This window comes from Carassius gibelio, chromosome A10, assembly GCF_023724105.1.
Source record: "Carassius gibelio isolate Cgi1373 ecotype wild population from Czech Republic chromosome A10, carGib1.2-hapl.c, whole genome shotgun sequence".
NCBI classification, from domain to species: domain Eukaryota; kingdom Metazoa; phylum Chordata; class Actinopteri; order Cypriniformes; family Cyprinidae; genus Carassius; species Carassius gibelio.
This window is the reverse complement of record NC_068380.1, coordinates 9014402-9040828: the sequence shown is the minus strand read 5'-3', so window position 1 is coordinate 9040828 and position 26427 is coordinate 9014402. Positions and strand designations below refer to the sequence as shown.

Here is a 26427-nt window from a genome sequence, read left to right as displayed (position 1 = left end):
CAGTCTCAGGCCATCGTGTCCAAAGCTTTGGTTTCCAGCAGAGGTCATGGAGCAGTGATCACGGGCACCTGACTCTTATTCTTTTTGGAGCTTACATGCCCCAAAATCAGTCCAATTTAAATACTGATACTGATCCAATACTATCCATTCCACTCAAATGCATTTCAAGAGGCCAAACACAAGACTGTGGAGAAACAGGAAGAACATGCAAAAGCGGTCACATTATGGATTTTGGATAAAAACATGATGTGATTTTAAGCAATGAGGCTTAACTGAGCAACGCATACAGTGTGCCAAGAACTTTCGAGAAGTGATGTGTTCTGTTGGGAGCTGTGACAGTGGTGACAGCTGATTGGATGGCAAGACGGATTGACCTTAAATAAGACCGGGAGACTCAAAGTCGTGCAGACGTGGAGTCAAAAAACTAGCAGCTCCATCTTGGTTTTGAAAAATGTTATTTTCAAAAAGCATGATCCATTGCCACCATAATATTTCAAATGCATTGTGTTCTTGGTCATTTGGCTAACCTAATGACACAGGAATGACCAGCATCATGGACCACACTGTAAAATATCTTCTGAAGTGAAAAGCGGTCTTTGTAAGAAACAAATCTATCATTAAGGAGCTAATAATGCTTCCTCCACTGAAAAAGTCATGTTGTCCTCTCAAATCAAAATCCACCACCATATTTGTTTAGGACTGTTTTTGCTTATGAACAGTGCTTGATCTGTGCAGACTGCTCTCCTGATTCAGGCGAAACAGCTTTTTCACTGGAGAAAGCAATATCAGAGAAAACTTTATTTAGAAACAAATTAAAAACATACTGATGGATTTATTTATTACAAACATCCAGAACGAATTCAAGAAGGAGCATTGCGTTAATATGGGAATCTTTAGGGCCTTTCACACCAAATTTGTTGCAGTATGTTTTTGAACACTGTTTTTGTGAAAAAGTCCTTTATTTGATCAAAATCAAGAATGTATTCAGCACTGAACATACACAAAAATATATAAATCTCTAGCATGTCTGTACCCCTTCTTTATAAACAGAATGTATCATGGCTCAAATAAGAGTCAACCCAGAATCAAACCGGTCTCTGTTAGTTTCAGCTGTGCCAAACCAGTGACACTGTTATGACAGTATGAAAAGTTCAAGAAGTTCCCCATCCCATAATAATACATCAGACGCATTCACACATTCCAGCAATTCTGTTACTAAGGCAGTGCCGTCACCTGCTTTTCTGCTGTGTCTAAAATGGGGTGACGTGATTTTCCAGCTAAGCCAACTGCGAGATCTGCCTTCAATCCCAGAATTCCTCACACCTGCAGTGGATTAGCTGTCCAGAAAGACAGTGACGGCTCTCAGAGCCTGAAAGAGTCTTCACTCTACAGCTCCTCTGTCTTGGGAGACAGAAGGTTGTTTATCTGTGGTTATGAGGCGTCTGACTGTGGCAGCACTCTGTGAGAACAACAGTACCAAACAATTATCTCTGTCACAGAATTACACATTACATATAATTTATACAGCAAAAGCATAATTAAACAGAATGGGGAAAACTGTATTTTTTAATCAACTGACAGACACATACATATAATAAGTAATTTAAAAAAAATGTATGACTTACTTAATATAAAATGTATAAGGCTCACCACTATAGATATATACAGTATATCTAAATGTATATGTGTGTATGTATGTGTGTTTATATACAGTATTTATTTATTTAAAGTAGAAAAAAAAGAGAATGAAAAACTTGAATTGCTCATTTATATCATTAAACTGTGATCTTTAATATTAAAACACCCTTCATACAAAATTATATGTACAGTGTCACAGCAATTTATGAAAACACATTTCTTTCCATTTGTCTTAAATACAACGTATCAACAGTCATTCAAGGAAAATCTACAACAGACAGGAAATCATACAAGGGTTTCAGGCCAGGATGAAATTATGTAGAAGTCAACCAATACTAGTCCTTCCTGACAACACTCTGTGGTCTTTTCTTGAGACTAATTAATACATTCATGATGTGATTCTTATGGAAGAGGACCTGACACCTGAAAAGTGGACTGGAATAAAAAACACCAAAATAAAAGTCCTGAATACTGCTTGGGGGAAAAAGCACATACAAATGGCTTCTGAAACAGGGTGAACATAGAGGCGATTACATTGAAGAGCAGTGTGAAACGCAAAACAATGAGGATTAATGCCATAATGAAGAAGAAAAAAACTGCAGTGAATGCTGAGGAACAGCCATCCTGCTCCTCTTTAACAGTATGCAGTGCACATTATTTGTGTTTTGGTTTTTCTGATACCTGAATTAACTATACACAGTGGGAACGTTCACTGACAATAAAGGAACTCCAAGGAAAAAAAAAAATCATTTTAGAATAAAGACGCAGCAACCCTGAAGGTTTTGCACAAACTTTCTCAAGCCTGTTGTTCATGCACATGGTATTTTACATGTCAACACTGGAAGTGACTGATATCACAAGTTTTCACATTTGTAAAAAATTTCAATTTGTTCAAGTTATTTTAGAAGATTTTGGTGTAGTGGTCAGAATTATTTTAAATTTAAAAGTAGATCAATTCTTTGCAATCCAATTATGATGATTTGAATCAATTGTTATTTTAGGCGGATGGGAAAAATAAAGCCAGAGTGGCTCAAAATAAATGCAACGCTCAAAATAAAGATACGACAAAAAGCCTCTTATTTAGAGAAAAAGAAAAACTTGAGGAGTACTCTGTGCAAAAATAGAATCGGGCCATCATCAATATGATGTAACGAACCATTCAAGTGTAGACAGCTTTGTTGCATCTAATAGGAGCTATTGAGTTTTGTTACATGGTGACATACTGCTCGCATCCAGTGTTGACACAGCATCAAACTGTGAACAGCTGTCAGGATTTTATAATTCTGTGTGAATAAATCAGAAAGAATACAAGGTCTCGCAATAGTCAGGCTGGGGGAAAAAAAAGAGGTTTGCGCAATGTGTGAGAGCATGTTTTTCATCTTCTGGAAGCAGGACTCAAGTGTGCAGCATGAGAAAGGGCGTCATTAGGAGACATACACGGACATTCCTCGCCCTTTCTGCACACCCCAACCAACAGGCATTCTTCCTGGCACAGAGCCTGGTATTTATGGGGCTTTGCTATCTGGTTGGTCCTGGCCCACCAGAGCTCCTGCTGTAATACTGAGCGGCAATTAGAAGAATAGCTGACCCAATAATGAAAACTGTAATTTCTCACCATCATATCGTTCCAAACCTTTGTGACTTTCTTCTGTAAAACACAAAAGAAAAGTGGTATTTAGAAAAGTGTCCGTTTTTTGTCTATACAATGAAAGTCAAGAAGAATAAAAAAAAACCTATATATATATATATATATATATATATATATATATATATATATATATATATATATATATATATATATATATATATATTTAATTTAATTGTTATTTTTTAAATAAATAAAAAAATCTACTTCAATTACTTTATGATTTAAAAATAACACAAATTAAACAATTAAAGAAACTTAAAAATGTACTATAGTGATAATACTATGGAACTGTTAAATAATAATAAAAAGAGTATTTAGTAACTAATTATTATTTCATTTTAGAGAACACCAGTAAAATTATAAAACTAATATTTATGGCTGTCTTAATTTCTTTGCTTTCAAACGTCAAACGAATTTCACAAATGACAAGAATGCATCCCCCAAACCCCATTGGATGGATCCCATTGACTTTTATTGTATGGACCAAACCAGTTCTTCTAAATAACATCTTTTGTGTTCAACCAAGTAATGGGAGTCATACAGGTTTGAAAAGACATGAGGGTGAGGAAATAATGACAGAATTGTCATTTTTTTGGGGTAGAATATACCATTAAGACTACACAGCCATAAACCCAGAAAGACATCCAGCAAGCATTTCAACCAAACATTCTCTTTATTTCACTTATTATAGAAAGGCTTCGAGAAGTGCAAATTGGTCAATATTCCAGATTTGTCCTAATAATATTAATCATTATTATAACAATATTAATAATAATATATTTCTTTATGTAAGGTCTATACTTGTTGCAGTCAGGATTAAATAATACACAGCCTCAGCCTCATGTCACTGACCAACTTGGGCACCAGTCTCCCTCCGACCCATGTCCCATATCCCAGTTATTTTTCGGAGTTCTTCCGGGGCCGTCGGAAACTAGACATGTTTTCTAGTGCATAGATGCGCCGCGAGACCTCCTCGATCCCAGCAGCGTCGAACTCTCCCAAAACCTGTTCGTCGCACTCAACCGCAACCGCATGCTCCACGGGGATACACGGGTAATCATCCAGTCGGGCACTGCCTCCCAAACCCAACCCTAATCCTAGTCCCAATCCCAATCCCAGCCCTGTGGCTTCAGTGCCCATAATTTCCTCGGCCTGCTCCACGGAGCAGCACAGTTCGGATGCACCCGCAACACCCAAACCTATACCCTCGCTGGGCACGACCGAGCCGTTCATGGCTTCCAGGTGCTGAGGGACCGAGTCAGATGGTAATGTACTGGCTATGTCCGTAGATATTTCCAGAGGCTTTTCAGTATCTGCCTCGGACACAGTCTCTCCATCCTCATGTGCATCCACACTCTTACCTGTTTCAATGCTCACAATCTCTGTGGACGGCACTGATGGGACTTCCGGAGTGACCATGGGATCAGGCTGAGTCATGGCTGTGTTGTAACTAGGTGGAGGGGTTTGGCATTTCTGTTTATCCGCATCTGAGCTGGCCCACTTCGGGATGTCCCGTTCAGGGGAGCTGGAGAGGGTCGGAAAACCCGCTTCGGATGCGGTGGAAACACTGAGATGACACTGCGGAAGGACGGGGATGGACATGGAGATATTGTGCCTGTCACTGAGAGAAAAACAAAAACAGAGGCACATGGTTATGATTTTCAATCACCTTCAACTTGCTTCAGAATCAGGGGAGCAAGAAGTGGAGAGATGGGAAAGAAATTTGAGAGTGTGAAGATGCTGATGTCAGTGGAGCTCTTTGTTGCTGATGGATCATCTCATAATTCATTTACACACAACGAGAGCCTGGGAGAGCTCAGCCAGAGTCTCTGATCCTCAACCTCACACACGCACTCAAACAAATACACTCGCACCCCCCTTAAAACACACACAGCTGTTGTACTACATACATCATCTGAAAGATGACATCTAGAAAGTAAAACAACTGTATAGGATTCATCATCCTTTACGAGGAGCTTTCACAGAGAGCTGAAACAAGCTGCAAACTTATAAAAGTAGCATCATGTACTGTACATGCAAAACAAGTCAGGTTATCTTACATTAAGAAAAGGCACAGGAAGTCAAACTCTATATTAAATGATCAGTTGGAAAATTTGAGATTCACTTAAGCACCACAACTGTTGTCAACATTGATATTAAAAAATGTTTCTTGAGGACCAAATCTGCATATTAGGATAATTGCTAAAGGATCACTAAAGAAGATGAAAATTCAGCCTCGCATCACAGAAATAAATTACATATTAAAATTTATTGCATCAGAAAACAGGTGTTCTAAATTGTAATAATATTTCACAATATACCAATTTTCCAAAACATTTGATCAAAAAAATGCAGCCTTGGTGAATAAACTTTGAAAAAATGGTAATGCAAAATCTTATTTTTTTTTTATGTCAATGTACCTTCAGAAAACAAAGCATTTAACTTGACTTTTCATTTCCATGTGAGAAATAAACAGGAACAAATATCGGCCACAATTTTAAACCCCTTTTCTACTCATCATTTGACTAGACTGCAAAAAGTCATGTTATTTTTAAGCAAAACTAGATAAAAAAAAAAAAAAAAAAAAAAGATGATAACTGGATGCCACTACATACTGAAATTGAGACATTTTGACCACAATATAAGATACAACTGTCGACAATGTTTGTGGTTGTATAGAGTGTCCTTTTTTTAAATACTGTGTACAGAGTATACAATGTAAGCTATGGTCCATATGTTTTTGTGTCTTCAATACGGCAGTGAGGATATTCATTCAAAGGCATACAGTATGTGTGGTAGAGCGATACGTGGTTTAATTCCTGTGTGTCTGATCAGGCTGCATTGCTACATAGCAGCTTTAATGCTGTCCGACCGCAGTGATGAATTTCATGACCAAGTATAAGCAAAGAAACATGCTCCCAAATTCCTCATCAGTTCACTGAAAACAAACATCTAATGGTTGGCCACGGCGTGGCGTGCACTGTATATTCGATTTCCCAAATGATTCTTCTCGCACTCAGACTGTTCAGCACATAATTAGATCCAGTTTTCAGATGTGAAATTGGGAGAGATGTTCCAAATGAAATGTTACTGTGAGCAAAACCATAGCATTTCAAAACAGCAGTCAGATGTATCTGCAAAGCATTAGGGTGGTGTTCAAAATCATGTTGCTACGGTCGACTAATGATGACCTCTGATTGTAGGAATGAGTCCTTGAAGTATCTCTCAGACTAATATCATTTATTGTACTGTATGATTACGGATAATGGATATATTAAAATGTTATCAGCCCTCGAAAAGTCTATCGGCCACAAACATCAACTTATGCATGTGTTATGTAAAACATATGGACCCCATCTAGCCAAGTGTTTAGACGTCATACCCCTAGCAGGGAAAAATAAAGGATTTTTTGTTTGGAACAGGAGGCTATTTGTTACACTGTGCTTCCCCTTATAAATGAGTTCCTCTAAACATGTGTCAAACCGCAACCCTTAATCAAGAGCAAGTGGTCGGTGTGTGCTGGTAGATGGCGCAGGGCTCGAGCATGCATGTGCGACGCAGAAGAAGAGGGTGCTATTTGCGCTCAAGCATGCCAGACTGATCTCCCAGAACCGTCATAATATTTTTCATGCAGCATATTTTTTCTCTGTTGGACTTAAACTTGGCTCTTAACATGGGCCAATTAGGCTGTCCCCACCCCTCCTTCCAAGAGCAAAGTATTTGCAGGGAGAAGGAACGTGTCTCGGGACGTCCTGTGTGGGGATGGGTGGTGGTTCAAGAGTGAACCGGAGGGACTGCGGAAGAATAACGGCGGCAGAGGTATGTATTCTTGTGAAACTGGAACGAGAAACAGATTCAAACTACCCGGGAGGAAATCGGGAAACCACAAATTCTCCACAGTTAAGCGAAAAGCAAAAAAAATAAATGCAGGATGACGCTAAAGATAGTTTGAATAATGTTTGCTTAAGACTGTAAACCTCTCCTACGGACATGGATATACTTAAAGATATGAACAGCCCTGAAAAATGTGTTTTCATTATATACATTTAGAATCATGAAATATAAATATATTAATAAATACAAAACAATTAAATTAATGAAAAATTATAATTACAAAAATGATATTATTATTATTATAGAATAATATATAATTGTCAATTATTATACTTATTATTATACTTACTATACTTATTTACAATTACTTTAACTGACAATAAGAACAATAATTTTCTAAATATTAATTTCCTTGATATAGTAATTAAAAGCGATTTCAATTAATATAATTTGCATTAAAATGCTTTGCAACATTTGCAGGTTACACTATTTACCCTGCAAGCGAGCGGAGTATGCATTCCTTCGTTTTGAGGATATGACTAGAAAAATGAAATATGACATTTTCTGTAGTTGTTTTTAGATCCAAGAAACTGAGAGACGCATCTTTTCCAGATTATAGAAGGGCTGGCCTTCATTTGTAAAAATGCCTGTGCGCTAATTTACCTATTGACATGAAAGAGTTCGCCTCAGAGTTCGCTGGCGCCGATACAGGATGGCTGCCTCCGTGACGAGCTCCGCATATGTTTTTGTGTTTTTGTTAGTTTGTCCTGTCTTTAGTTATATTCCTGCCATCAGTTTCACCAGGGAAGAACTGCTGAACATTCGGCAGAACGCACCACAAGATGTTTTTCCGGATTTCAATTATTCAGATGTTTTAGTGAACGTTGTTATCGGAGGAGCGGCGGCGCTGATCAAGCGCTTCAGGACGCGCAGACGGGGGAAGCGAGCGGGAGCGCTCGTCAGACTCAGGAAGCGCGGATTTCGAACGCCGTTGCCTAGCATCCATCTGGCAAATCTCCGCTCTCTACCCAACAAAACGGACGAACTCCTTCTGCTCTCTCGGACAAATAAGGATTTCACACACTCTGCTGCTCTGTGTTTCACGGAAACCTGGCTGAATGACACCATACCGGACAGCGCGCTCCATCTGCCGGGATTTCAGCTGTTTAGAGCGGATCGCGAATCAGAATCCACGGGGAAATCGCGCGGCGGCGGGACATGCTTTTACATCAATGAACGGTGGTGTACAGATGTAACTGTGTTAAAGAAGACGTGCTGCTCAAATCTCGAAACACTCTTCATTAACTGCAAGCCGTTCTATTCGCCGCGGGAGTTTCACTCGTTCATTCTGGTCAGTGTTTACATCCATCCGCAAGCTCATGTGAGCTCAGCTTTACAGAAACTCGCTGATCAGATCACAGAGACAGAACAACAACACCCGGACTCTGTTTTAATCATTCTCGGGGACTTTAATAAAGCCAATCTGTCCCGTGAACTGCCAAAATACAGACAGCATGTTACATGTCCCACAAGAGACAGTAATATATTGGATCACTGCTACACCACAATAAAGGATGCATTTCACTCTGTTCCACGAGCAGCTTTGGGACGTTCTGATCACCTTCTGGTTCATCTTATACCGTCCTACAGGCAGAAACTAAAATCAGCTAAACCTGTATCAAGGACTGTAAAAAGATGGACTAATGAAGCAGAGCAGGATTTACAATCTTGTTTTGACCTCACTGATTGGAGTGTTTTTGAAGCTGCTGCCACCGATCTGGATGAACTCACAGAGACCGTAACCTCATATATCAGTTTCTGTGAGGATATGTGTATTCCTACAAAGACTCAACTAATTTACAATAATGACAAACCGTGGTTCACTGCAAAACTCAGACAGCTCCGTCAGGCCAAAGAAGATGCTTACGTGAAGGGGGACAATGTCTTGTATAAACAGGCTAAATACACATTGGAAAAGGAGATCAAAGTGGCAAAGAGGAATTATTCTGAAAATATAAGGACTCAGTTCACTTCCAACGACTCCGCATCAGTGTGGAAAAGTCTAAAGAACATCACCAATTACAAGACACCACCCCCCAGCACCGTAGAGAATCAACGACTGGCAGACGATCTGAACGAGTTTTACTGCAGGTTTGAAAGAACACCCATCACCTGCCCTGAACGCCTCCCCACAAAAACATTCACACCCTTCACAACTCCTGCAACCAGCCCTGAATGCCTCTCCAAACTACCGTTCACACCATTAACAGCTCCTGCAACCCATCCTGAACACCTCTCCAATCAAGCACTCTCACCATTCTCACCTCCTGCATCCCCCCTCTCCCCCACACCTGCAATTCAGATCAGCGAGGATGCGGTGCGCCAGGTCTTCCGGAAGCAAAAAAGGAAAAAAGCACCAGGCCCAGATTGTGTTACACCAGCCTGTCTGAAATCCTGTGCTGACCAGCTGGCCCCCATCTTCACACAGATCTTCAACAGATCGCTGGAGCTGTGCGAAGTCCCTTCATGCCTCAAACGTTCCACCATCATCCCCATCCCTAAGAAACCCAAAATTACAGGACTAAATGACTACAGGCCTGTGGCTCTAACGTCTGTAGTCATGAAGTCATTTGAAAAACTGGTGCTGGCCCACCTGAAGGACATCACTGGGCCCTTGCTGGATCCTCTTCAGTTTGCCTACAGAGCAAACAGGTCTGTGGACGATGCAGTAAACATTGGACTGCATTATGTTCTGCAACACCTAGACAGACCGGGGACTTATGTGAGGATCCTGTTTGTGGACTTCAGCTCGGCATTCAACACGATCATCCCAAACCTCCTCCTGCCCAAACTAAATCAGCTCTCCGTGCCCACCTCCATCTGTCAGTGGATCAACAGCTTCCTGACAGACAGGCAGCAGCTAGTGAGGCTGGGAAAATACACATCCAGCACCCGTACAATCAGCACCGGAGCTCCCCAGGGGTGCGTTCTCTCCCCACTGCTCTTCTCCCTGTACACTAATGATTGCACATCTAAGGACCCCTCTGTCAAGCTCCTGAAGTTTGCAGATGACACCACACTCATCGGCCTCATTCAGGACGGTGACGAGTCTGCTTACAGACAGGAGGTAAAAGAGCTGGCTGTCTGGTGCAGTCTCAACAACCTGGAGCTTAACACGCTCAAAACAGTGGAGATGATCGTGGACTTCAGGAGAAACCCCCCTGCACTCCCCCCACTCACCATCATGAACAGCACTGTGACTGCAGTGGAGTCATTCAGGTTCCTGGGAACCACCATCTCTCAGGACCTGAAGTGGGACATTCACATTGACTCCATTGTGAAAAAGGCCCAGCAGAGGTTGTACTTTCTCCGCCAGCTGAGGAAGTTTAACCTGCCACAGGAGCTGCTGAAACAGTTCTACTCCACCATCATCGAATCCATCCTCTGCACTTCAGTAACTGTCTGGTTTAGCTCAGCTTCTAAATCTGACCTCAGAAGACTACAGAGGGTAGTCCGGACTGCTGAGCGAATCATCGGTTCAACCCTCCCATCTATTCAAGAACTGTACTTATCCAGAGTGAGAAAAAGGGCTGTCAAAATCACTCTGGACCCCTCACATCCAGCACACTCCCTCTTTGAACTGTTGCCATCTGGTCGACGCTACAGAGCACTGAGCACTAGAACGACCAGACACAGGACCAGTTTCTTCCCTCAGGCAATCCATCTTCTGAACAGCTGATAATAATGGCGAACACACTACACTTTATATTTATATACACACACACTTTATTTATCTAACACACATACTTAGTATACACTTAATTTTGCACACAATATATATGTACATACATAACTTCACTTTGTAATATACCTGCCTACAATTGTCATTTGTATATTGTCATTCACTGTCTACATATTTGTATTTTTATTCTTTTATTATGTGTTTTATGTTCTGTCGCTGTCATTCTGTTGTACTGCGGAGCTTCTGTCACGAAAACAAATTCCTCGTATGTGTAAACATACCTGGCAATAAAGCTCATTCTGATTCTGATTCTGATTCTGAAAATGCATTGTTTATGGGGGTGACAAATTGTTTCCTGAATTCCAGTTCTGGACATGGACCAGTAATAATGCTTCAAAGCCTCACACTGTTTACGTCCCACTGACAACCTTCATAAAAATGTACAGTGACAGGAGTGATCATACATGTGGGACTGTTTCCAGCACCGAAGAATGAGGCGTCATGGTAAACAGGGTCTGCTTTGGGTTCTGTAATCTGAATACTTTTTTTGGTGGGATGGCTGTGTGATTGTAAAGAATAGTGGAGCATTGGAGGCATGCTGATGGAATTTTGGAGGAACATTCCACCAGATGTGAGCACAAACACCTATCAGTATGATATCCACAGAGGCAGCTTCATCCCACTGTGCAAATCTATCTGGACAGTTCTGATAGTGCCTCGCTCTGATTCAATACATGTAAAATATATGTGTGTATGCATTGTACATAATTTATGCTGCATTTGAGACAAATTTGCTTCTCTGTCTTTACAGTTTTTCAAGAAAACGACCAAGAATGACTCACTTATAGTTGTCTTTGCACATTAAACTGGCATACGAGAAGGTACTTTAACATCAAAAGGCCCTTTATTTCTAAGTGTACCAAGGATTAAGGGATTACTATATGGGTGGACGTCCAAAAACATTGTTTGTTATGAATCAGGCCTTCCTTCAAACTATTTGACAGCCATGTATATACTGGATTAGCAAAGGCTTGTTGTGAAGATGTATAATAAAATAGTTGCCTGATGAATCATGTTCCCAAAGAGATGGAAAAGAATCCACCTGAATCTTTCCAAATATGGTGGCAAGTTACAGAATTTATTGTAAGGGGGTGGGGAGCTTGGGAATCTGAGCCAGGGCTATAGGCTAAATTGGGTTTAGATTTAAACAAAAAAAATGAGAAAAGGAGAAACGTTGAAATAAAAGATAAAAAGATGAAGATTTATGGTTTTTTAGTGTTGCACTTTCACCAGGGTTCCAAGGGATTCTTCAGAACTTCCAACCCCACCCTCGAGTTTCCATCCTGGGGTATTGAGTCTCATCAGCCCCTCATATTTTACATCTTTACCCACTCTCAAAAACTCCACAGTGGGGCTGCAGGACTTCTAAAAACACTGCCCGAGTCCTGTGCCATAAATAAGAGAATGTTTCGCATATTCGGTTTGAACTCGGCAGGACACATCATTAACACAGCGGCACCATGTCTTGCACCCCCTGTCTGCCTTTCACCATCTCCACTCTCTGTTACTTCTTAAACGCCATCCACTGCTCTAAACTGATTTTTCTCTCATCATTTTGTTCTTCTTCCACATTTGGCATCTCAGACCGTTCCCACTCCGACTGGACTGACGTGCAGAGGAAACCGCCAGAATGTGTGAGAGTGATTATGGCTCCAGATGAAGGCAGCGAAGACTGAATCTAACTGCCAATCAGTGTTTGAATGAGAAAAAGCAACAGGATGATGAAAGGCTCAGAGATGTAAGATAAGCAGAGTGAGTTTGGACGACAGGACTCTGCAGTGTTAACATTTTAATCACAATTAAAAGATAGGGCACTGTCTATAGTATGTACAATATGCACCCATTGAAAGCGTAACTGAAAGCATCTTTCAAAATCAGTGCAGAAAATGCCGACTCAACAGAATCTGCATGGGCTTTCTAAAAGACTTTAGCAAACAAAAATTTGACTCTTGAGTGACAGAAGAATAGTCCGTTGTATTCATGCTGTATTCCATCCAAGTTGTGTTTGGGATATTCCTGCTTTTTCTAACCAATATGCCGTAAAAGGTGGTGTAAAAGAAGGCAAATCAGCATTGTTAACATTAGATGTTTCCCTGTGACCAAACTTTAACTGTTTATATAAACTATATGTCTATAAAAAGTGCATACTTTATTGGGTTTTATGCATTTTATTTCATTTTTATCACTGCAAAATTTGTTTCATAGTTGGAAAAATTCTAATTCAAGATGACTTTAACAACATTTTTCCAAATACCAAGTTTTCATTCCAAAATTCCAACATTCCAATTTGGAACAATGCATCAAGGTCCTAGACAACATTTTCTTAGGCCAGTAGGCTTAAAGATTGACACAGAGATACAAAACACCTTGAACCTTGTAATCTGGACTTTTTTTTTTTCCTCTCACAACAAAATTTACAAAATAAATATGGCAAAAAAGGTTGGTAGTCTCTGGGATAAGCAATGATGTTGTAATGGAAATGATCATGGATCAGTGTTATTGTATTTTCCTGAAAGAATTGTGAAAAAGTTGGAACCAGGTTTTTGCCATGAAAAAGATCTCCACTTTATCTTTATCCAGTCTGTAAATCGAGCTGAAACACATGCCGAGTCCAGCCAACGGTTCTGCTAAATAATCAAATTTTAATAACCCCTGTTCAGAAATGTGGTTGAAAGACATGTGCAAAACTCCTGATCACACACACAGAGGGTGAAACTGTGTGTCCAGACCCTGCCAACTTTTATAACAAATTTTAACAGATCAAACAATTTCATTAAGCCAGTCTCAAAAACACTGCCATTTCCATTTCCCATATAAACATCCGTTGAAATTGCAGAAGAAGGGCAAAATAAATCCCCATATTTTCCCAACATATGCTGCTATGAATCTGCAGAATGGCAGTACAAGTTCCCATTGTACACCTGTGCAGTGTTCCCAATTCACCATTATCCATTTCTTCATGTGCTTTCTCTGGTAATCTCGTCCCTTTCTTTTTTCCCTCTGAGGAACTCCTGCAGATTTTTATGCACCGATAATTCACATCTCTGGCCACTGCCCTGGAAACATTATCTAAACTGAGAGGGGAGGGAGTGTAGGAGAGGAAGTGGATGAAAGGGAACAAACGGAAAATAAAATAATCTATTTACTCTATATTTCAAATTTCAGCTCTGGATCTAGAAAGTTGCTTCCTACGCTGGAGAACAAGTCTAGACCTCCTGTTTGACTCGCTCAGGAGTCAATGCTAGCAGACAACCATTCTGTATAAAGTGACTCGACTCTTGGAGGGTCTCGATGTGACGTAAATTATCGTTTAAAGCTGTGGAACTGTATGACGAAGATGTCGAAAGGAATGGTCTGCAGTTTTGTGTTTGTGTATATGGTCCCCCTCTCCCCAGGGGAGGCGGAAACTGCTCTTTCACGGTTCTAAGTGCACCATCGAGTCAACACTACCGCCCTCCGGGTCTGTTTAGCCATGCAGCACTACCACCGATTCACCGGACTTCCACTTCCTCCTCTACTTCCTGCCACTCTGTATGGTTCAAAAGGTCAAAAGGTCATACTTTCATCTGTTCCATCTTAAGCATTTCCACAATCCATAAACATTACTGGGGGGGGGGGATGCTGAAGAGTTTTACTTACCCTGGCCTCCTTCCTTTCAAAACACAGATTATTAAATTAACATTCAGATAGATGGTTTGCCTCGCTGAACCAAGAAAGAGCTGGAGAGATCAAAAGGAGGCTTTCTTTAACAGTATGTTTTTGACTGCCATTGGTCTCCAAAGAAATACAATTGGGAATTTTTATCATCACTGATGTAAAAATGATAATTTTGTTTCTTTCAGAAGTTGTCTGGTTTACTATAGTGGTTTATCATAATGCATATCAACAGACACCAGATTTTGTAAGCTACTCTAAACTAATGTAAAAACAAGATTTTTTAAATTCTGAAAATACCTATGAATATGATGAATATTTTTCATTTTCTCAGGAAAATATGACTATACATATGCAAAGAAAATGAATATTTGTATATTTAAAAAAAATGTTTGCAAACATGAAAATATAAGAAAATATAAGAAAATATAAGAAAACATAAGAAAACAAATATAAACAATGTAATGATTATTTCAACATTTGCTGTAGAAAAATAGAAAATTAATCTAAATATAAAATATGAAAATGAATATAGATATTAGAATATTAGTGTAGAATAGCAGATATATAAACTTTATACATAAAAAGTGACGTGACATTCAGCCAAGTATGGTGACCCATACTCAGAATTTGTGCTCTGCATTTAACCCATTCAAAGTGCACACACACAGCAGTGAACACACACACACACAGACTGTGAACACACACCCGGAGCAGTGGGCAGTCATTTATGCTGCGGCACCCGGGGAGCAGTTGTGGGTTCGGTGCCTTGCTCAAGGGCACCTCAGTCGTGATGTTGCCGGCCCGAGACTCCACCCACAACCTTAGGGTAAGGAGTAAAACTCTCTAATCACTAGGCCACTATGTCCATTCTTCAAGCAATAAGAATGTCAAAACTCACCACCGTACAAGTAGTCCATGCTCTAGGAAGCTCTTTAGGTTGGGTAAAGTCTGACGCAGATCTGGGGTGGAGAGCCCATGCTGATACCTCAACTGTAGAACGAAAAACACAGAGGAAACGCATTTGTTACAACCTTCATCACCTGACTGAACGATGAGTATATGGACACTACATGGCATCACCTGGGCATCGTGCCACCAGCTTGTCCAGCAGGTTAATTCATTATCCCACAGGTGCACACACACACACACACATAAATTTTCCATCTGCAGATGTTTAAGTTATTTAGTCTGCTTGCAGCAGAACCATTGACAGGAGACATTAACCAGCTCCTGGTTCCCGTAAGTTTCGAATTAATATTTCATAAAAATGAAAAAATAAAAAAACAGTTTTTTTTTTTTTTTTTTTTCAAAGAGTGAAAGCAGTCCTAAAGCTATTTAGGGACTTCACAGACTGCCCAGAACCAATCGAGACTGTCATGACATTATTACGGACAAGATAAGTGATATATAAAATAACATAACATTTATATTTATCATAAAAATGTAAATTAAATTATTTTAAATAAGTTAATCATCAAGATCAATATAAATAATATACTGTATATTGAACAGAAGGGAACGGAACGGAACAGAACAGAACAGAACAGAACAGAACAGAAATAGAATAGAATTAGAATAGAATGACAATTTCAGATTCCAGTCTAAATGGCATTTTTTTTTAATGGTCTGGTTACATGATACTATGGCAGACCAGATAGATAGAAATAAAAATGGAGTTATCCTCACATGACAATCTCAAACATTTATAGCGTCATAAACCACTGGCCAAAAAAAAAAAAAAAAAGAAATAAAAAAACTATGACATACCACAACACCTACCTGTATTTCTACTGCTTTAGATTCTTTTATGAGACAAAACAAGCGGAGAGAGCAAGAGATGAGATGCACTGACTGAATGGAAAAAGAGTAATAGAACGGGAGGTTGTGTCAAAGAGAATATGAGACTGATCTACCTGATCGCAGACCCAACAAACTTGAACATTTTATTTCCCTTCTTGTGCAATCGTTCAGTCTAATACATTGGTCATCAATGCTCTTTGACATGTTAAGACCAACACACACCTAAAATAATATAACATGTGTGTACATACGGATGGAGATGTGGGAGGCGAAAAGGACAAAGATAAGAAAATAGAAGATGAGAGAAATGGCACACATCTGGAACAAATGAAAGACGGGAGGGAAACCCCACACACACATCTCTTCCCAAGAAGCAAGATTTTCTCTCGGGCCCATGTCAATCACAAAAAGTGTACAACAGTGTCTTCAGTGTACAGTCAGAATGAGAATCAAGAAAGTAACATTATTCTCAGAAAAACACAACGCCCCCTTCGGGCTTGGAGGTGAAATAGAACAATAACAGTCCATTTCCTTTCAAAAGAAAAGCAAGTGCATGCAGTCTCAAGGGGAACAAATGTATCAAGGACACTTCTTGACAAACATCTGGTTTATCTGGCTGCATGGTAGCACCTTCTGCATATCTTTATAAAACCTGATCAATCATAATAGCACCATAGTGACAGATTATCTGCAAATGATTTCAATTACAACTGATACTGCTGCCACGCTGACACTCCTACAGGCCAAGAATTCAATAGGGATGGGATACGAGGGGAGAGAGAGAAAACGAGAAACAAATACTGTGGAAAATGGAGAAGGTGATAACAAACGAGAAAATGGAGCAAGAGCCATTTCCTTCAGGTGGTTCTCCAGTGCTCTCTAGTAAAAAAAAAAAAAAAAGTTCTGTTTATTTCACAACAGTGTGCACACAGATTCTTCATCAAAAAAAAATTGAGTGCTGCTAATAGAAATAAGAACAAACAAAACACAGGTAATTAACTTCTTAAACCCTGTTCCAGCCTAAATTGAATAAGTTTAAAAGAAGAGAGTGAGGTGTGTTTGAGTTCACTTTACTTTGGGGACAAAATAAAATATATAAAAATAAATGTAAAAGTCTATATGTAGTTTTAAATTTACTGTATTTTATAAAGATTTTATTCTCAAATGTTCTAAATTATCACATTATTATTTATTATTATTATTGAAATATAGAGTGTTTTAAACCTTACCCTCATAAATTCTTAGGTTAAATTTTTTTTTTTTTTTTTTCATAATCTCCAAACTAAACTATATGCTACAAATGTACTTCATGTAAGCTAATGAAATAGATACTTATTTTGAGACGTATTAAACATCCCATTAAACAGTGTTTACATTTAAATGTAAAAATAGTGGAAATGAAGAAATAAATATACAATATTAACAGATATAAATCCATTATCAATCAATCTGATAAATCAAATCTAAAATTAGCCATTATGATACCAAAACAATGTTGACATATTGTAGTGTTAGTTTACAGCATAACATCATTCTGATACCAAAGACTTTGTATTCACTGCGCTATTTCTCTTTGGCTCCCTTGAGCAGTTTGACATCACTGTGAGTAATGTGCAGTTTCTTTTCAACAAAGGACCCCTGGAATCTACCTTTTGTTTCTTTATAGAGGGCACTGCTCCAAATTTCCACTGGTGATGAAATAGTCAATTCCTCACAGAACTAACAGCCTTATTCATTCATGGATAAAAGTACACCTCTGGTTTTGACCAGATGACCATGTGCTGGGATCCGCATGTGGACCAAAAGGAAAAAGGACTTTGGAAGTACGTGCCAACAGCAACAGCATTCCGTATTAGAATCAGAATGGGGTGTTCCACTTATGTCTGGCCGACTGCCTTAAACCATATTTGTTCAGTGTTTCTCTGACAAAGATACTGATTAGATTAAACCCAAAAGTGAGTGCGATTTTTTTTTAGAAAAGGGAAACTGAAAATGAAGTAGAATGTACATGGTTGAACAGCCAAACATACGGTCCAATCCGTCCCCCCTTGCAAAGTGTTGATTCGGCATGAATGTTTTTACGAACCATTTCTGATGCTGGGAAATGTGGTGAAGATGACGATCATAATTAGTTTGCCTAATAAGCTTCCCTGATGAGGAGTCTATAGGTCTGTTGCTAAATCTGAAAAATGCAAGCTTTTCAAACAGAAGAGACCTTGTTTCAGACAATTGTAATACAGCATAGCGAGTACTTCCAGAATGCAATGTGCAAATTAGCTAAATGTGCAAAAACAAATGCTGAATAGAAATATATATTCAAAATAGAAAAGCATTGCTAAAATGAGTTGTGTGTAATTAAAAACATATTATTTGACCAAATATTTGAATGCAATATGCTTTTACATTTATGAGTGTATCACACCACTAGCTTAGCTAAACTCATAAAGCTCTATTGAATCAGAATTAAATTTACAGTACTGTTCAAAAGTGTGTAAATGTATCAATGTTTCAACAAAAACACATAGCAGCACAACTTACTTTTTTATAAGATTATAAAAAAGAAATTGAGCGCCAAATCAGCATATTAGATTGATTTCTTAAGGATCATGTGACACTGTAGACTGGAGTAATGGATGCTAAAAAACACAATAAATAACATTTAAAAAAAAAAAATTCTCATACATTTTCAATTATAATAGTACAATTTTTACTCTATTATTTTTTTATCAAATAAATGAAGGCTCGATGAAAATAAACAACTACGTCTGCCATCTTGGATTTATTTCACTAAGCTTGTTGCAATGCATTATGAGATTGTTTTTTTCTGTGAAAGATATTTGTGGTGCTGCTTTAGTATTTAGCCAAAAGAAAGTAACATCAATAACTTGCCTGCACTTTTGACTGTCTTTGCATTGGGAATGGGCCCATATTGCCTTAACATACCGTCTCTGTAGGCAGCACACTAGCTATGGAACAGAGCATTTGTGTGTGTACTCTTTACAAGGATTGTAATTCCTCCAAAACTGAGAACTGAAATGCAGCCAAGGGTGCTGATCTGAAACCAGATAGGAAGCTCAAGGAAGAGCGGAATGGTGACATCATTGAATCGGAAAGGGCACAATCGCAATTGTTTTGACTGTAGGGTTGCGTCAGTGTGTGCATGTGTGTGTGTCCTAGAGTACCATTGTGAGTGCCTCCTCCATCTGCACGCCAACCTCATATCTCATATCATGTAAACAACGAAATCCCTTTTTATTCACGCATATACAAGCATATAAACTGACAAAAGGCAAGATATGTCTTACACCGTAAATCCTCAAGTAGCATTTCAATAATTCAACTCGTAGTCATAAATAATCACCCACCCATTCCCCGGGGCAACCTGCCCCTACAAAGCAATGTATTATGGGACAAAATCTGTTCTTGCAATCTTGCAAGTCGAAGGCATTTGGCATGCACATTTGATTCCATTACTGCCTTTGTTCATCCTTACCATTTTTGCTACATGCGTTTAAGAGCCAAGCACATCTGGCCCACGAGCCCCTTGCTGGCGTGCTGTACGATGGAGGTATGTGTGCTCCTCTTTCCCCTGTGTGCTTTGCATTACGCTGTAGCTTGAGTTGCAGCATTTGTGAATTGCTTTTGGCAAAGAGTGCTGGGATAGATTATAGTGTAAACCTGGACATAAAGTATTTTTTTAAGCAAACAACTGCCCTTTCCCCCTCCCCGAGCTCAAGGACAAACAAATAAATATCCAGCCCACTGAAAACGCGCCATCGGCGAAGACAGTAGGAACATTTTGGGGATCTTGGAACTGCGCAGATCTGCACATTGGCCTTAATTAGAAGCGACAGCCTGACCTGCTGACAAGTTGAAGCAACAAACAGAGCAGCGGGTGGCACGGAATTCTCACAAACAGAGATTTGGAAATGTGTGAAGAGAAGAGAGAGACCAACATGACAGTATATTCAGTTTAATCAATCTCACTGCAGACAGCTCTAAATCAAAGTGGGTGTTGACAGATGCAGAGCAAAGAGAATTGTGGGTGAATAATGTGTTGTTGGTGTAACGACGGAGGTATCTGCTGTGATTTAAAAGCTTGGTGAGGATTTCGATAAACATTATAGCAGTGCAGGGCCATGTGAAAGTAAGTGAAAGCTACTGAGTAACACAAAGAACCAACAAAATTATCAGATATGAAACTTCAATAAACAAACAAATAACTTTTTGTAAAGCGAATGGTATACAGACATTTCTAATAGATTCTTTTTTCTCTTGTGGTTCTTTGGGTTGTTGTTTGTGAATTTTTTGTTCTCAATGGTGGTTTCGAATTCAGGGAATATGAGAATTACAATAAAATTGCGGCTGCCTGCTGTGTACAAATGAAAGTGATATAGGAACTCTTGTCGGCAGTGTCTCCGTCGTGACCCAGGTGCTCCAGACTCCTACCGCACATTCTCCAGACTCGGCTCAACCAAGGTTCTTGAATTTCTTCTATGGATGTGAACGGCCACATAAATGAAATGTCCAGATTGTTTGTGGATAAAAGACAGGTGGTTTTTCAACTGCAGGTTTGGAAAGGTGCGTGGGATACCACAGCAAACGAACCGTTCTTGGTGTCCCAGTAACACGAGAACCTCTGGAATGAGATAGGTCACGACTTCAACATTTCTAACCTAGTGGTCAAACTTAACAGCGTGCAAATGTGGCAGTATAGAATTTTGATATGGAAGAAAGTTACTTTTCCAAGTTTTCATAACATAACGCAACGCAACACAACACAACAACAGTTTAAATAAATTTAAAAAATATATATAAATATATATATGTGAATTCTAGAAGTGGACTTTTAAACTATACTGTGAATAACAGATTGCCAAAATAACAAAAACATTTAAGAGAAAGGAACTTCTATCTGGAATCTCGGCTGTATTTGTGTTCCATCATCTGCATTAAAAGTAATGTTTTTTTTCTCCCTTTTCTTCCCTGTCAACCTGTTATTTTTTCCCACTTCTGCCACGGCCAATTTATTTACATACTAAAGGCTTAAAGAGAGTCTAATTTTTTGAGGGAAATTAGAAACGACGCCGGATATGAAAACTGCGTTCCACATAAAGCTTCTTTGTTTCATCAGAGGCTGTGCTGATGAGGGTTTTGTCATCAAAAAAGTCACAACAGTTCAATCAATGCAAAGGGACGCCTAGAATCTCTTGACAACACATCGAAGCAGATACTTGGGAGGGTCTGAAATTTGCAAAGCCATAACTTTTCATCAGCTGAGTATTTTTACAAACGTAGAAGGCCGAGCAGTAACTTGGGATCCAATAGAGATCTTTGAGATTCTGACCCACGCAGTGAGCTATTGCAGTAAATTACATAAATTACATAAATAGAATCGTTTACATATAAAAGAGGACATTCCCTTCTTGGCCTGTTTTGTAAAAAACAGAAATGGGGAATGGTTTAGCTGGTTGGCAGAGATCTTGCCCCCCAAGGGATGGCAATCAGGGGCCCTGTATGGTCTTCTATTAGTCTGCTTATGAGGGGCCAGCACAGGTGCAATCCTTATGTTATTCACACAGGTCAGAGATACAAAGGGGCCAGGACCACACTATGGGCATAGACTCACATAAAGTCAGGCAAAAACTTCTCAAAGTGGCTCAAAGGCTGCAATGAATTATCAATCTTTGAATGTTCTCAATTAGATTTTTGCACATGATCTAACTTCCTTTTCTCATATCATATGCAAGGTACACAAATACTGAAGAGATTTCTCCTCAGATTTGACTACTTAGAGGGCCACTGCTTGAAAATTAATAGATGAGGGAGAAATTTTTTTTAAAAGCCTTGGCTCTGACCACACGGTATTTGCTTATAAACACTCTAACTCTGAATTTGAGGAAGTTTAGAAAGTTTTTGTTGGCCAAATAGTTGTATAATTATGTTTGCTGAGAGTTCGCTATAGTTCAAATGTGGTACTGGTCTATATGTTGTACTGATAAGCCTTAATATAACTAATCATTATCTGGGTCACTCTGGATTCTTACTCGCTTTGCCAAAGTCATTGTGTTTGTGTGTTCGTATGGCATCGGGACTGGGAATATGCTTACGTAAAATAATACAACAGAAAGGCAGCATATACAGTAGTTTGGGTTATTCAGAAGAAAGGTTATGCACATTTTAGCTATTGGGGCTAATGCACATGCCAAGTATATGTTCTTAAGGATTAACCTAGAGAACTTCTTGGCTTTGGTGGGTCAAAGTTCTTGTTTTGAAACATCAAAGTGAAGAAACTCAAAGTGCTTTTGGAACATTCCTTTTTTTTTGTCTGAAGCCAACATTGGAGTGTAAATATATGCAACAAAACACCCATCACCCAACGTCTAAAGAACAATTCTGAATGACGTTTAGACTTGGCCACTTGTTTAAAGCAGAGATTTGACCCAACAGTGCAGCTAAAGTCTCCAATACAAAATGAAGCAGGTTTATGTAAACCGCAGCAACTGCGTGAAAACACATGCTAGGCGCTCTGGCTGCAACGCTAACAAAATTTGCCGTAAAAACCCTCAATGGATTGTGGCCATGAAGATGCCTCTGAGCTATTCTTCATCCAGATATATCGCTAGTTTTTAAGCCTATCAAAATCTTGCATATCAGATCAGCATGTGGATATTACTACCATTTCAATACGATACATACACAAAAAGGTTGGTTAGTTAAGTAATCTTAAGCCTAGTTTCCTCGACACTGCTGACAGCTGTTGAAAAGGTCAGCAAATATGAGAAAAGAACATTTTAACAAGGACTTAATATTGGATTTAGAGGGATTACTCTGAATGAGCTTTCTTGACTGACAAATAAGCTCATGCTAATTCACACTACTACTTTTGAGAGGAAAAAAAGAGGAAGGAGACATAAGCACTTAATGTTTCACAGTCCTTCACCCTTATATCTCAAGCCCCCTGAAACACTTTCTACCACCTCTTTTCCTCTCTACAAATACTATTTTCTTCCTCTCTTTCTGTCCAATCCCATAATAATAAAACACAGGTGTGGTTATATGTACCGGTTGGATTTAGCCAGATGCCAACAAGCTTAATTCGAAACACTTCCAGCTCTTCCGTTACTCAACTTTACACTTTATTGAGTATCATATGGACACGTTACAGAGACAACATATTTACATAATTACGGGAAAGGCTTACTGAAACGAATGGGAAATTTAATTTGGAGACCACTGGCAACAAAGGCCCGGTGTGCTTCCAGGCCCTCGTGAGACAGACGAACACACCAGTGCTGCTCTATAACAGGACTATAATTAGACTGACATGCTTCAGCTTTAGACGCGTGCATACTATTCGTTCTTTCATATAATAATACAGTAAAGGCTTGTCCGATAAAGGCTTTGCCAGGTGATCTCCTGACGTGTTTAAGTGTGCAGATGTCTGGAAACTAATGTGCCATTCTTCGTGTGATGTCACCGACTGGGCATCTACAACTACAACAGTGTAGAGTCTCAGCCACTGATTTATATAGAAGTCAAGTTACAAGACTAGTAATGAAGACAGGACATTTCTGATTAATATGCTGATTTTTCCTTACAATCAATACATATTATATGCATTTAATGAATAAATATTAATAAAAAAATTGACTAATTTTCCACAAGGCAACACAGAAATATGAAATATTGATAATATGCTGTCAACAAAAACCAGATTTAGACAAAATATTAAAAACTTACTATCAATGACAACAGATTTAGACACAATATTGAAATATATATTGTCAAGAATGACAATAAAAGTTTACAAGGGGCCAATATCAATGATTATAATATTATTGGTTATTTTATTGCTAACAAGTGTTGATATCAAAAGAGAGGGAGAGAGGGCCTATTCATTAGATGCCATTAAAAAGATTATGGATTTTAATAATTGGCCTCATAACATTATAAGAGAATATCTGAATGGTGAGTCACAAAATATAATGGCAAAAGCTATAATCTATGTCTTGTAATATTATAGGCACATACGGTGCATATTAATCGCACATGTAGAGTAAATGACTGGATGTTAAAAGAAACATAGCTAAAATTATGAATTCTGTTCCTTTAAACCTACAGTACAATAATTTGAGTATTATGCCAAGTTATGCCTTCTCATATTAGGCTTATATTTTGCTAGTTACTCTTTCTGAAAACATCACTAATATATATATATATATATATATATATATATAACTCCCATTAATAAAAGGTATATTCATCATTATTTCCTTTTTCCAATGAATAAATACATAATTTTTATCTATCTGCGGAGAATAACATCATAGACATAAATCATTTTTACTTGACTCATTCACAAGTTTTAAGTACTGAAACTGGTCAGGTTGTGTCTTGAGTCTCTGTTGGGAAAGTATATAAAACCTTACAGAGTGTAAACACTTTTGATGACCTCATAGGGTGCACTGACACCTGTCAGAGCAGTTTCCTTCTGAGGGGTCCCAGAGCCATCACTGGTGTCGTAAACTTGAATGAATGGAGTAACACCAGCCCGTGTTAATCTAAGGTGGGGTAACTCTAAACCAACATTGCACTCTAAGGGGTCACAGTAACTTGTTAACACCATAGTCACAAACAAAGACAGCCATTCATCCCATCAAGTGGGGAAAGAGGGGCCTACAACTTGAACCATTCACAAAGTGTGTAGAGGACACATTTCTTAAACTGTCTACAAGAAAATTCTTACTACATTGATGTATTTACAGTCTGGCCAAACGGGAATTAACAAGACAGTGCCTTTGGGTTCGACTTTATAACCCAATATGGAAAAATGGATTCATTCTGGAAACCCACACAGAATGAAAAACACTCGTTTAGGTGTAACAGCCAAATAAAGCCATTAAAACATTTTCATTTCAGCCAATAAAGTGTGGCGTGGTCATAATCACGCTTTGCAATTTGGATTAGAACTTGTTGAGGGTTTTATTCTAGAGCAGAGGATTGGCTCCATAAAGGGCACGGGAAGAAAAAGAAAAATAGGACAACTGCACCAAGCCGAACACACTGACTTCTTATTGCAATAAACCCTCCATTCTCCCATTCTGTTGTGCTCGCTCTTCTTTTATTCTGCTTTAATTGAGGGACTTTATGATGGTGGATTGTGTAAAAGCCTCTCAGCAAATGTCAAAGGTTAGTGCTCAAGCTCGGAATTGTGCACATTCCTGTCCATCTCTCTTGGTGACGACACCTCCTGTTTCTTTTGTGTAATAAGAGGTAAAATAAACATTTCTGGTGTCAATGAAGAGGTTCTTGAGTATTATTAAAGGGGCTGTAATGATATACAAGACAAAAAAAGGTTAAGATCAATTAATCTGATGTTGAAATGAAGCCCCGCAGCACTATGAAATAATTTATGGTGATGTTACGAGCGGTTGCCAGGACAAACAGTTCATATAAACCTAAAAACAATAGACAAAGGATCCATCAAAGGCAAGAGACTCCTGAAAGAGGTCATTCCAAATCCGAGATGAGGGAATTTCAGCAGTAAACACTTCAAACCGGAAATTTCACGGCATTTTACATTAATGATAGTGAGATAGCAAGTTTTATCGTTGTAATTGCAGTTCAGTCTAAAGGGTGCTGAAAACCTCCTGTTTTGAAATGATGAAAGGCTTGTATTTTGCTTTTTTGGAGTTTAACACCAGGCTGTGCGTTCCTGTTAGGCTCAAAGAGCCATCTCTCAAGGCAGGTATTTCAGTCTGTGCCTCCTTACAGACAAAATTAACACAGATACTTTATGAAGCTCAATAAGGCCCTTTGTTATTGTTTTCTAATCATTTCTAATGCTCGGTGGTATTTGAAAATTATATAAAATGCAGTACTGTACTGTAAATTAATCTGGGTCAAGGGAGAGTTAAAGTTAGTCGCACTTTGAAAAGTATATTACTAAAGACAATTATTATGGGGTTGCTGTGTGTTTGCTGTAAATCATGTTCAAGTAGGTACAAAGAAAAAAAATCCAATAAGAGAGAGAAAGAGAGAGAGA

General features: G+C 38.8%; 1 protein-coding gene across 4 annotated transcripts in view; it reads right to left on the bottom strand.

Moving 5' to 3' along the window:
* Positions 1 to 940: 940 nt before the first annotated feature.
* Positions 941 to 26427, bottom strand: part of LOC128021093 (UV radiation resistance-associated gene protein) — an 89227-nt gene continuing 63740 nt past the window's right edge. For 2 of the 4 annotated variants that reach the window (XM_052608018.1, XM_052608017.1), the window contains exons 14-15: positions 15478 to 15569; positions 3941 to 4907 (exon numbers count right to left, since the gene is read on the bottom strand). In XM_052608018.1, coding sequence (XP_052463978.1) covers positions 4184 to 4907; positions 15478 to 15569 — 816 coding nt within the window. In that variant the 3' untranslated portion in view covers positions 3941 to 4183. Of the gene's footprint in view, positions 1460 to 1766; positions 3287 to 3940; positions 4908 to 15477; positions 15570 to 26427 lie in introns of those variants that run through there. The other 2 variants (XM_052608020.1, XM_052608019.1) reach the window with 2 other exon arrangements.